At 38.4% G+C, this 13,547-nt stretch overlaps 1 protein-coding gene across 1 annotated transcript; it reads right to left on the bottom strand.

The window, feature by feature from the left end:
- Window positions 1-368: 368 nt before the first annotated feature.
- On the bottom strand, window positions 369-13,314 carry caln2 (calneuron 2). Its single transcript, XM_053649405.1, has 5 exons — window positions 13,271-13,314; window positions 11,349-11,470; window positions 7,898-8,041; window positions 901-1,013; window positions 369-404 (listed from the first exon to the last, which is right to left on the bottom strand). The coding sequence occupies exons 1-5, from the start codon at window positions 13,312-13,314 to the stop codon at window positions 369-371; spliced, it is 459 nt and encodes a 152-aa protein (XP_053505380.1).
- Between the last annotated feature and the right edge of the window lie 233 nt (window positions 13,315-13,547).

A 13,547-nucleotide genomic window follows, 5' to 3' on the forward strand; every position in this document is an offset into this window, starting at 1 on the left:
AAGCCATGACTCCTTCACTGGCACTGACAGGCACAGAGGGACATGCCTCCTTCACAGGGACCAACAGCAACAGAGGCCATACCTGCTTCACTGGGACTAACAGACACATAGGGCATGACTCCTTTACTGGCACTGACAGTCACAAAGCACACACCTCTTCACTGGGACGAATGGACACAGAGGCCGTGCCACCTTCAGTGGGCCCTACAGGCACAGATGCCACGCTTCCTTCACTGGCAGTGACAGACAAAGTGGCCATTCCTCCTTCACTTAGACTAACAGGCACAGAGGCCACGCCTGCTTCACAGGGACTAACAGGCATATAGGCCAGCCTCCTTCACTCGGACTAACAGGCACAGAGGTTATGCCTACTCCACAGGGACTAACAGACACATAGGCCACACCTCCTCCACAGAGACTAACAGACACATAGGCCACACATCCTCCATAGGGACTAAGAGACACATAGGCCACACCTCCTCCACAGGGATTAACAGGCACAGAGGCCATGCATCCTTTAATGGGACTAGCATGCACAGAGGCCACACCTCCTTCACAAGTACTGACTGGGCACTTTACAAATTTGCATTCTCTGTTGATTTAATCATCTGTTGATTTAATGTTGATTCTCTATTGCAGTAATAAATAAAAATATATATGTCACCTCTCTGCTGACAATAAAATACCAGTAAACCAAAGAGAGCATTGTTTCCAAACAAAACCATTACAACACATATTATTACATCATACTCAAAGTAGCAATAATAACTTGCAAGGAGGACTTGAAGGTAGCATAACAACACAACATTTCTTCATTGGGACTGACAGGTATAGACTCCACAAAAGTTAAAATAAAGCAAGAATACTAGTGAAAGAAAAAGAAAAGGAAATTTTCCACACCTGCCAGAAGATGCTGTCAATAGTGCTGCCGAGAAAGCCTTCTCTGGTGTCAGACGAGAGGAGCTTAGGTCCAAGTATCGTCACAAACTCGTCAAAATCCACCTGTCCATCACCTGCAGCAAGAAAAACGTTTGAAAACTGTGACTTCTTTCCCACAAATGATGCAACCTATAAACTTCAACATTCATAATGTAATAATAATTGCTCAAGTTAGACAGTTATTTGCCCTTGCTAACACAGTGCACATCTAACTGCTGTAAAATACCACATAACCTAAAGGCAAATTTCATTTTATTACTATTAATACCACATATCCCACATGAACTCATTATACCTGGTGGTTCTAGCCCAGCCAACTTCTAGTCCTCTGTGCCTAGTGCTATGGGAGGAAGAGTCACCCAGCATGAAATTACCTTCTAGAACAAAGGACTTTATGAAATCCCAACCTGACATCTACACTAGAAGGTCTACACTCCTCAAAATCTCAGTGTAACCTCTAGTGTTTCCCTTGCCATAACATGACTGTAGAGGCATCATCAATATTTAAAGAAACATTGGATATTTATATATTATTTGGTGCTTTCATATTTGTAGTGTTTTAGGGTCTATTTAAATTGAACCCTGGTTTGTTTTCCTCCTTGGGGCACAAATCATGCTCAAGTGCAAACCAAAACAAGCGAGGCAAAAGGTGTTATTGGTCTGCTTCCATATATATATATATATATATAACAAAACTATAAATATATATATATATATATATATATATATATATATATATATATATATATATATATATATATATACATATTACTGTGCAACAGTATTAGGCATATGCAAAGAAATGCTGTACAGCAAAGATGCCTTCAAACATAACGAAATTAAATGTTTCTACAGTAAACAGAAATACATGAAACAAAGTCGATATTTGGTGTGCCGTGCATTTGCTTTAAAAAAAAATTATTAGTAATCTCAGGTTCAGTTTGCGCAGTTTTACAAGGAAATTATCTGGTATGTTTATTGAGCATCTTTCACACTTACTTCTTATTTTTACAGCGAAATCCAGAAGCCTTCATTACGTTTTTTGTCTGAAAACTGGACTATTACATAATATGCTGCTTTCTTTATTGATATACAAACAGTTTTCTGTAACATTTAATTTTGTGCTGGAAAACTAATGGTTGGCAATCTAACATGTTTTTTGTACTGACTCGATAATGTAGAAGTCATAAAATAAAAATGCGTAACAAAGTTTGTGCAAAAAAAAATACAGTGCCAAATACCTTTGCACAGTACTGTATGCATGTGTGTGTGTGTGTGTATATATATATATATATATATATATATATATATATATATATATATATATATATACACACATATATTTATACACACACACACACACAAACACACTAATACTGGCAATATTGATAAATATGAGCAAAGAAGGCTGAGAAAAATTGTCTTTATTGTTTAACCTTTTCATCTTTTGTTAAAAAAAAATTAACAAAAATACTCTGCTCTCATGGATATCAAAGAACAAATGTTTATAAAAAAAAGTTATATAGGTGTGCAACAATTATTGGCACCCCTATGAATTCATACGAAGAAGTATATGAATATATTTGAAGTATATTCCCATTGATATTTTAATTTTTTTTAGTACACCTGGGTAACTAGGAACAGGAAATTGTTCAACCATGACTTCCTGTTTCACAGGGGTATAAAGATGAGGTAACACGTAGGACAAATTCCCTTAGTCATTCATAACAATGGGTAAGACCAAGGAACACAGCTGTGATGTGCAGCAAAAGCTTGTTGAGGTTCACAAAATGGGAAGAAAATTGGGTTAATTTCCACTTGAAAGGGTATGCTGTGGCTGCCGTTCCTATCTCCCAGTTTTATTGTTTTTATTGCTTTCAAATGATTAGCGTGTTACCTCAAGTGGTTGTGGGGTTATGGAGTCTTTGAAGTCCTTAATGTGACTCAACCTACTGATTTGCGGAATCACATCTGTGTTTTTGGACTTCCGTTTTTAACTCTGAGCTTTACCTGCTGGAATCTACCCTTTCCATGGCTTTAAGGTACACTGCTTACCTTAATAGGAACTACTATTTGGCAAATGACTGCTATGAACTTTGCCGAAATGTTGGATTACTGCGACCTAAGTGCTATGTGCATCGCTCTTCAAGGCTCTCTTTTACACACTCTTCATCTGATGCCATCACTGTCCCTTCATATCAATACAAATCTCATAGACTGCTGTGCACTGGTGTTAATTTTAACAACTCTGTGCGCTTAAATGCACAGAGTTTTCTCCGTTATCCACTGAGTCCCCGCATCAGTGAAGTCGGCGCTTTTTAATGCACGCTCTATAAACAACAAGGCTGTAATTTTATCAGATATTATCACAGAAGGAAAACTTGACCTTGTGTGCATAACTGCATAAACAGTCTGATGGACTTTTGTTTAATGAACTTACTCCTACTGGTTACCCTTTGCTCAATCTGCCGTGACCCTCTATCAGAGGGGGTGGCATCATTGCACTGCACAATCAACTATACAACAAAAGTCACGTGGCTATTCCGAAGTTTGATTTGTTTGAACATCATTCTGAGTTCCCCCGCACCCCTCACTAAGTACTGCCATCAGAATTTGCAGATCTTCTGTCTATGTTGAGCCTCAAGCTTGAGATAATTCTTATCCTGGGGGACTTTAACATCCATGTGGACATAAAAGACTGTAATGACTAATGATTTTCTGTCTTTACTGGAGTGCTTTGATTTGAAACAGCTTGTTGACTATGCTACACATAATAAAGGTCACACGTTAGACGTTGTGATTGCAAATGGATCACTTGTGTCTCAGCTGTCCACTGCTGATTTAGGGCTGTCTGAACATTATCTTTTTTATTATGGAACTCCCTCACACTAGCATCTCCTCTTGTGTTAATTATCTATTAATAATCCACTACAATTAATTATCGCAAATGGAAATCCATTGATCTCTATGATTTTACTGACTTCGTTGACTCTTCTTTAAGTTGTTTTTCTCCATTTGACCCTCTGGAGGTCAAAGTCTCCATGCTCAATACTGTTCTCTTGTCTGGCTTGGATTCATTTGCTCCTCTCAAAACAAGGTCTGTCTCTTTTGCTTGCTCTGCTCCCTGGTATAATGATGAGCTGCACACTAGGAAGGCAGCTTGTCACAAAATGGAGCGAAGGTGGCGTCTATCTGGCCTGAACGTATATCACCAGGCTTAGAAAGACCATTTGCATGAATATAAGGCTGAAATTGTATCCGTTAGGTCCCGTTATTTCTCTCAGATCATTGTCAATAATCAAATAAATCCCAGAAAACTGTTTCATACCAAACTGCTCAGCTGTAACAGTTCCCCTACTGTGCTTGCTTCAGCCCACCTTCGTAACAGATTTCTTGATTTCTTCAGCACCAAGATTGTCTCTACTGCTTCCTCTATTAATATTTGTTATTTCTCTGGCACTTTTCTCTCATATTTCTCCCCACTTGATGTGGTTTCAGTTGGAAATGAGGAATCACAAATGAAAGCTGCCACTTCCATAGTTGATCCTATTCCAATCTATTTGTTCAAGTCATGTTTTGCTTCAATGTGTCCTGTTATCCTGAGTATAATAAATGACTCTCTGTGTACTGGTGTAGTGCCAGCAGCATTTAAAACTGCTGCTGTAACCCCTGTACCTAAAAAGATAAATTTAGACTTGGACAATCTTAACAACTTTCGTCCCATTTCTAATCTTCCCTTCCTTGCAAAATTCTGGAACGTACTGTGGCCTCTCAACTATACACTCACCTCACTGTAAACAATCTTTTTGAGCCCTTTCAATCTGGTTTTCGCAAACTCCATAGTACCGAAACGGCATTAGTTAAAGTCACAAATGACTTGTTAATGGCTGTCTTTCAATTCTGATTCTTCTTGATCTTAGTGCTGCTTTTGACACTGTAGATCATTCTCTCCTATTCACTCGTCTTGAAACACTATTTGGTGTTACCAATACGGCTTTAAACTGGTTCAAGTCCAATTTCTTGGATCGTCAGCAGTTTGTTTCCTTGGATGGATGTTTGCAATTGTTTGATATCCATGAGAGCAGAGTATTTTTTTTTTGTGAAAATTTTAAACAAAAGTTCAAAAGGTTAAACAATAAAAACAGCCTTCTTTCCTCATATTTACCAAGGGTGCCAATATTAGAGGGCACTGTACCTATTGTCTCTCATTTTACAAAAATCAATCTGAGTGTGAAGTTCATCTTGTGTCGTAGTGATGTAAAACCCCACTATGTTTAAACAAATCTGTATTGTGCCTATGCAATACAATCAGCAGGTTACAGCGACATGCACTCAATGCCTGTCAGATTCTATCTGTCATTACAGGACAGATCTCGCCAAAAGCAGAAGTGAGATCCAGAAAGGTAGAATTCTATATTTATTTATACCACAGTGCTGTTGAATTCTCAATGCTGTTTGGTCATAAGGTGTTATTTTATTTTCCATAACAGCAGCTCTCACAGTTCCAGCTGCAAAGCAAATTGCAGGTTTATAATAATGCACTCATTCTAATACACTTTCGTATTCGATTTGTAAGTCTAATAAAAATTGTAAATAAAAGGTTTTGATATTTAACAAAGAAAAATATATAATCGTTGATAATGTAAAGCATAAAGTTTAACATTTTTGAAAGAAGTCTCCAGTGTCAGCAATGTAAGTCAGAAGTAAAGTGTTTCCTTTACATTTTCTGACACGGAAAAGGGATTCGAAACCCCAACCTCGGAGGTGCGAAGCAAATATGCTTTCCACTAAGCCACTGAAGAAAAAAGCTAAAAATTTAAGTGAAGAATTGAGGCTGGTGAGGAAATGACTGTTTATATCTTCTATAGTGTAAGTGATAACAGAAACAGGACATTGCACAACATTAAATGGAACTGTAAATACAACCCCAATTCTAAAAAAGTTGTGACAGTATGGAAAATGCTAATAAAAAAAAAGAGGAGTGATTTGTAAATGTACTTTGACTTTAAAACTACTTAAACAAAAAACGTATAAAGACAAGGTATTTGATGTTTTACCTAATCAACTGAATAGTTTTTTGAAGATAAATGTTTATTTTGAAATTGATGCATGCAACACATTCCAAAAAAGTTGGGACAGGTGCAATTTAGGACTAACAGCGATGTGACCAGTTGAAATAAGAAGGAGATGTGAAAAAGGTGAGGCAATCGTCTAATCATAGTATATACAGTAAGGAGTCTCCAAAAAAAGCCTAGTCCTTCAAGAGCAATGATGGGTTGAGGCTCGCCAATCTACCAACAGAAGTGTCAGCTAATAATCCAGCACATTGAGAACAACATTTCCCAAAGAAAAATCGGTAGGATTTTGGGCATTTCACCTTCTACAGTGCACAATATATTAAAAGATTCAAGGAATCCGGTCAAATCTCGACGCATCATGGGCAAGGCCGAAAACCTCTTCTGAATGTGTGTGATCTCCGATCCCTCAGACGTCACTGTCTTAAAAACTGTCATGAGTCTGTAATGGATATCCTGACATGGGCTCGGGAATACTTTGGTAAACCTTCGTCAGTCAACACCTTTCACCGTTGCATCCACAGATGAAAGTTAAGGCTTTACTATGCAGAGCAGAAGCCATACATCAACACTGTCCAGAAGCGCCGCCGACTTCTCTGGGCTCGGTCTCATCTGACATGGACAGTAACACAGTGGAATCATGTTTTGTGGTCAGACAAGTCGACATTTCAAATAGTTTTTTGGACAAAACAGATGTCGTGTTCTCCAGGCCACAGAGGAAAATCACCATTCAAGCTGTTATCAGCGTCAGGTCCAAAAGCCAGAGTCTGTCATGGTATGGGGGTGTGTTAGTGCACATGGCATGGGTAACTTGCACATCTGTGAGGGCACCTTTAATGCAGAAAGATACGTACACATTTTGGAGCAACATATGCTGCCGTCCAGACGTCATCTTTTTTTTTACAGGGACGTCCCTGCATTTTCCAGCAGGACAACGCTAAACCACATTCTGCCCGGATTAGAAGCGCATGGTTGCGTAAGCAGAGAGTGCAGGTGCTAGCATGGCTTGCCTGTTTTCCTGACCTTTCTCCGATTGAGAATGTGTGGTGCATTATGAAGTGCAAAATAAGGCAACGAAGGTCCTTGTTCAGTTGCGCAGCTCAAGAAATGCATAATGGATGAATGGGGGAAAATTTCTCCTACTAAACTTAACCAACTGGTGTCGTCAGTGCCAAAAGGTTTAGTAAGTGTTATTAAAAGAAAAGGTGATGTTACACAGTGGTAAATAGTCGACTGTCCCAACTTTTTTAGAGTCTGTTGCAGTCATCAGATTTTAAATCAGTGTATATTTTCAAAAATAAATTACCTTCACAAATTAAAACATCAAATATGTGTTTTTCATGTGTTTTTAATATAATACAGGGTGAATTGAATTTTCAAATGACTCTTTTTGTTTGTTTTTTTTTTGCATTTTCCATACTGTCCCAACTTTTTCAGAATTGGGGTTGCAGATAAAAAGTACGCTGTGTCGTTCTTTAATAAATAAATAAAAATTTGTGCTGGCACATTGCTGTGGTATAAGAGGAATAAAACACTTAGGAACATGCTGATTTCGGAAAACAATCAACTTCAGGATGGTAACGGTAACTGCACTTTCCATCACACCATTCCACCCTTGATTATTTTCCTGTTTTATTCCTTAAATATCTAAAGAATTCTCCAGACTTCCAAGCTACACTGACTTTATTGCATAGCACAAACGAGGGGTATGGCTCCATATGCAGATCTCTTATCACAGAAATAAGGCTGGTCACAATATTAGGGCTGATAAAGGATACTATGAGATACAGAGGAAAGAAGACAGACGGAGATTTCAGAGAATCAAAGGCTGAGAGATAGACAGTCTGAAAGGGGATTAAGTAGAGCAGAAGAGAGAAACTCACCATCCATGTCCAGGCGTTGCATAATGATAGCTAGCTCCACCTCGCTAGGCATATAACCTAGTGAGCGCATGGCCACGCCCAGCTCCTGTTTTGAGATGAAACCATTCCCATCCCTGTCCAGCACCTGGAATGCCTCCCGAATCTCTGCGCACATGGAGAAACATAAACAACATTTTCTCCAGAACTAATAGAATTAGTGTAGATTTGGTCGTACATACACACAAATAAGTGACAAACAGATTTGCTGTAATGGCTTGCATGTAGATTTACTTTAACTTCACCATTTAACATCACAGTAAACAGGTTTTTTTTTAAAATTTCATTTACCTCATTATGCTATTACTTAGCATAATTGGGTATAACTTATATATGTTATACAGTATAAACATCTGACAACATCAGCTGCATTGTGAAGTAGCTACCTAGCTAGTTTACTTAAAAGTTGATTGTCAGACTAATTTTTTAAATTCTGTAATTAGAACCAGTAGCATTGTATGCTATCTAATGTTAGGTAAACAATTGTATTGTGTAATTAAGACTGCTAAGTTTGCTAGCAGGATAGCTAATGTAAGGCAAACCATCTTGTGTAATTAGAACGAGTCGTAATTTTCACTAACTCATCTAAGATAACCTATTTTACTTTGTAATTAAAACCAGTAGCTAAATTCACTAGCTCATGCTAGGCAAAATTGTATTGTATAATTAACATCAGTAGCTAAGTTCAGTAGCAAGCAAGTTAATGTAAGGTAAACGATTGCATTGTGTAAATAAACCTAGAGCTGTGTAGCTAATGCTATCTAAACTATTGTATTGTGTAATCATGTTGTCAAATGGTGTCCTATGTGCCCCAGAATTCTGTTAACACACATTAAGTAAACTTTTCAAGAGGTTTTATGTAGTCAGGACTCATTTTCCCAAGGCTCTATTAACTTTATTACCTTTTAAAATACACTAGCTTATATACACTGTACTATACACTGGATTAAATTAGATACATGATACATGTCATCAGAGTTAGATTCAAAAACATACTATGTTAGTTTTCACCTAAGGAAGCTATGACCTTTTGTGTTACCATGACTCCAAACATTTGTTTAGTTCCTTCAAGTCTAGGCCAATTATATTGAGCACTATACGGCAGTGCTGGGGAACAGAGTTCCCACTATAACACATGTCATATTAAAGTGAATACAGAGCTGGAAACATGTTTTTCATGTTCCCATTATGTGCTATATAAAGCTGGGGAACATAGGATCCTTTGTCATGAGTTCATTATGTGCCACATAAATTTGGGGAACATCGGACCCTGGAAGCAAAGATACGCTAACAGTCAAATTTGCTAGCAAGCTAGCTATTGTGAGGTAAAATGTCCTACTCTGTTATTAGAACCAGGAAATGAGTAGGCTTGTTTGATAAACAGTTTTAGTGATGCTCAAATTTAACATGTTTCACTATTTCTGGGACTCTGCAAAGTCAGAATGTTTGTAACTGATTAACTGACATCCAGCAAATAAATACCAACTATAGCCATTGTTGTAAGTGTTTGTGCTGCTTGTTCACGGCTCCCTTTTGGAGCAGATTCTCTACACGGCAAAGGGGCAAACACAATAACAACGAGAACACCATCCATCTTTCCACTCAGCTCCCATACCTCTCCTCATTACCTTTTTTTTTTTTTAAAGCACATTTAAAAAACCCCCAGTGACGTGATTGGAGTGGAGTGGCAGTGCTATGTGCTTTGTGCTGTGATTATAAGAGCCCTTCCTGCTCTTGGCAAAGCCTACGGGAATCTCAGAATCTCATCATTAACGTGGCCTATGAGGCGATCTCATCTCTCCTTCAACTCCTCCAGCTTTCCACATGCCTCTCTAATCAGGTGATAAAATCATGCTCTTCAAAACAAAGATTTGCATGAAGTGCAGCTTTGTCTCTGTGTACTGAAGACTGGCTTTTGCTCAAATATGTACTTTTAAATATTGTTGTTTACTCTTTCCACCAGTTCATGTGATCTCATCACATTAAATGGTTGTGGATACAGATCAGGTAAAGTGAGATATATGGGGTCAGAAAACTGCAGATAAGCACAATATATACACACCAGGCTACAGGAGCCTTGCACATCTTTTGCTGGTCTTTGAAAATTAAACAACACCTCCCCCCTGCCCATAATGCCATTATGAATTATACTGTCATTTATTATTTAAATAAGGTTGTTATAGGGCGATAAGATTTTATGGACGTCTCATCATAAACCACAATTAAGATTGGTCACGGTGTTATGATTATTTTATTTTCCCCATTATCCATATGGAGTTAGCATTAGACAGACAGGCAGACAGACAGACAGAATAGCAGTCTTGATGGCACTGCACTATCCATCAATTGCAGAAAAACCCCAAAATACACAACTGTCAGCATGATGTGCTCAGTATAAATCTCAAAACTATAAATTGTATCCGATCGCCTGTAATGATAATTACGATAATTGACTTATTGTACAATATGTGAACGTGACCTTAGTCATTTTCGCTGACCTCGAGATTGCCCATTGTGTTTACATGCGTGTTTGTTTAAATAAGAATAAATGTCACCAACATTTTAGCCATACGCGCTGCTTCCGTCCTCTTGTCTGTTCTAGGGCTTTCAAATTAAAATTCGAACTTCGAATATCCATCAAATTGAAGATAAAAATGCACATTCGAATGCAAAAATGGTGTGCACTTGAATTTAAGATGTAGCAAGCACTAGCACCGATTTGAATTAAAACATACCATTGAAAAAATTATGCAAGATATTAACAATGCACTAACAATGTTTTTTTGGAGAAGAAAAATCTAGAAAGAATAGTTCTAGTGATTAAAATAATCCAGCCATAGTCAATAATGTCGAGGGTTGAGCCGCTTAAGCTGCGTGAGCTGAACAGTGAATGAACCGCTGTAAACTAAAGCGCTTTACTAGCGGGTTAATTAACTCACCCAGACGCATCCTATATACATATGAGATTAATCAGACATATACACAAAGGAAAGGAAAATAATATTCTGAAGATAAAATGAAATATTCAGAACATGCACTGAAGGAAGTATTCAGCCAAAATGTAGTCATGTAAAGCAACTGAATCCAAATGCAAAGACATGTTTGGCTAACATAGCTAACAAGCAAGGCAAAACTATAGCAAGCAGCTTAGTCCAGCAGATTACATTCAGCAGGGTAGTATATGGAGAAATGAACTATCTGTCTGTGAGACTATATTTGATATAATAGTATCAAAAAGTATAAGGCGAAAGAAGGCATTCAGAAAGATTAAATGTTCTGCAGCCCAGCAAAATAAAACCCAGCAATTTAATTTAATCTGTTGCTATATAATGGGTTAATGTATAGAATACTAAAAGCTAGAGCTGGCTATGACACACACACACACACACACACACACACACACACACACACTCACCATCAAGCTCTTCGGTGGAGATGTGGGATAACTGTTCCTCACTGATCTCAGAGAGTGAGTGGGTCAGGAAGTTGTCTGTGTACAGCAGCCCTGCTCTCACATGGTGAAAAGGCATCTTCACCCTGAAACACAAACACACACACACATACAAAACATTATGAAACAGACAATCTATACAAACCTCACACACACATACACACAAAGTAGTGGCATACCACACAGCAAAACATTGCAACATTTAAAACCTACCAAAGAAGTAATAAGAATGGTATGAAAATTGAGGCTGGGGCTTGTACTGTATCATTCTTGTATCGTCCTGAACACTAATAGTTTCATTGCTAAGATATTGATATTAGGTGTTATGCTTCTGTCGTAAATCACAACCAGTCATCACTGCCTCCAACCAAAACACTACAACGCTCTTGGTTGCTAGAAATCCTTATACAATCCTCAGAAATGAAGGCTAAAGAAAAAAACACACACACAGAGAGAGAGAGAGAGAGAGAGAGAGAGAGAGACAGTGTTAGAGTAGTCGCATGTGTGAATACACTTGCTGTCAGATTTTTTTTTTTTACAAATCACTGCTTTCTGCTCAGGCTCTTTTAAAACTACACCACTACAAGTGTACATGTATCAGTTTCCCCCGGGACCAGGAACTCAGAACAAAAGTGGAAGCTACTTATTGCTCAATTAATCTTCCTAATCTCTTTAACTGGAGGCCACAGGTCTCTAGTTGGCCACAGACCAGTCAAATGATTAAGAGCTCACCCTTGAGCCCAAAACATACACACATTCTGAGTTAGAACAAGAAGTTTATACATACACAAAATCCTTACAGACTGAGCAGATCTGGAGAACGTTCCTTACATATTGTTTGGGCAATGACAAATGACAATTCAAATAAAAACCTTGTAAAATTCTTCATGATTTATATATTACTACGCATATTGGGCTTTAAGTAGTTATTTTAGATGTCCAACCATCCATCCATCTTCTACCGCTTATCCTCTTCAGGGACACGGGGAAACCTGTAGCCTATCCCAGGGAGCATTAGGCACAAGGCGGGGTACACCCTGGACGGGGGGGCCAATCCATCGCAAGGCACACTCACACACGCATTCACACACCCATTCATACACTACGGACACTTTGGACATGCCAACCAGCCAACCATGCATGTCTTTGGACTGGGGGAGGAAACCGGAGTACTTGGAGGAAACCCCCGCAGCACGGGGAGAACATGCAAACTCCGCACACACAGGGCCACGGTGGGAATCAAACCTCCAACCCTGGAGGTATGAGGCGAACGTGCTGACAACTAAGCCACCGTGCGCCACATTTTAGATGTCATTCCAATAAACATATTGCATTCCAAAGTTTTGAATATAAAATTTTGTCTAGGTCCTCAGTTTTTAGTTTTCTCTAAGTGTGTATATACAGCCTGGTCCATAAGTATTTGGACAGTCACACAATTTTCAGAATTTTGCCTCTGTACACCACCACAATGGATTTGAAATGAAGCAATTGAGATGTGTTTGAAGTGTAGACTTTCAGCTTTAATTCAATACTGCATTAACAGTTTAGGAATTACAGCCAATTTTTACATAGTTCCTCCATTTTCACAGGCTCAAAAGTAATTGGACAAACATAACATAATTATAAATATAAGGATTATTTTTAATACTTGGATGCAAATCCTTTGCAGTCAATGACTGCCTGAAGTCTGGAACCCATGAACATCACCAAATGCTGAATTTCCTCCCTTGAGATGCTTTGCCAGGCCTTTACTGCAGCCACCTTCAGTTGCTAATTGTTTGTGGTTCTTTCTGCCTTCCGTTTTGTCTTCAGTAAGTGAAAGCATACTCAATTGGGCTGAGCTCAGGTGACTGACTGGGCTATTTAAGAACATTCCATTTCTTTACCGTAAGCAGCCCTTGGGTCGCTTTTGCAGCATGTTTTGGGTCATTATCCACCTGTACTGGGAAACGCTGTCCTATCAGTTTTGCAGCATTTGACTGAATCTGAATTATTATTATTATTTTAGATGTTTTCTAGCAAAGACTAATCTGGCATTTCTGTTCTTGAGTGTTACCAGTGGTTTGCATCTTGAGGTAAACCCTCTGTATTTACATTCATGAAGGCATCTCTTGATTGTTGATGTTTACTTTAAAGGTGAAACTCCACTTCAATCACATCTTG

This window comes from Ictalurus furcatus, chromosome 18, assembly GCF_023375685.1.
Source record: "Ictalurus furcatus strain D&B chromosome 18, Billie_1.0, whole genome shotgun sequence".
Classification (NCBI taxonomy): domain Eukaryota; kingdom Metazoa; phylum Chordata; class Actinopteri; order Siluriformes; family Ictaluridae; genus Ictalurus; species Ictalurus furcatus.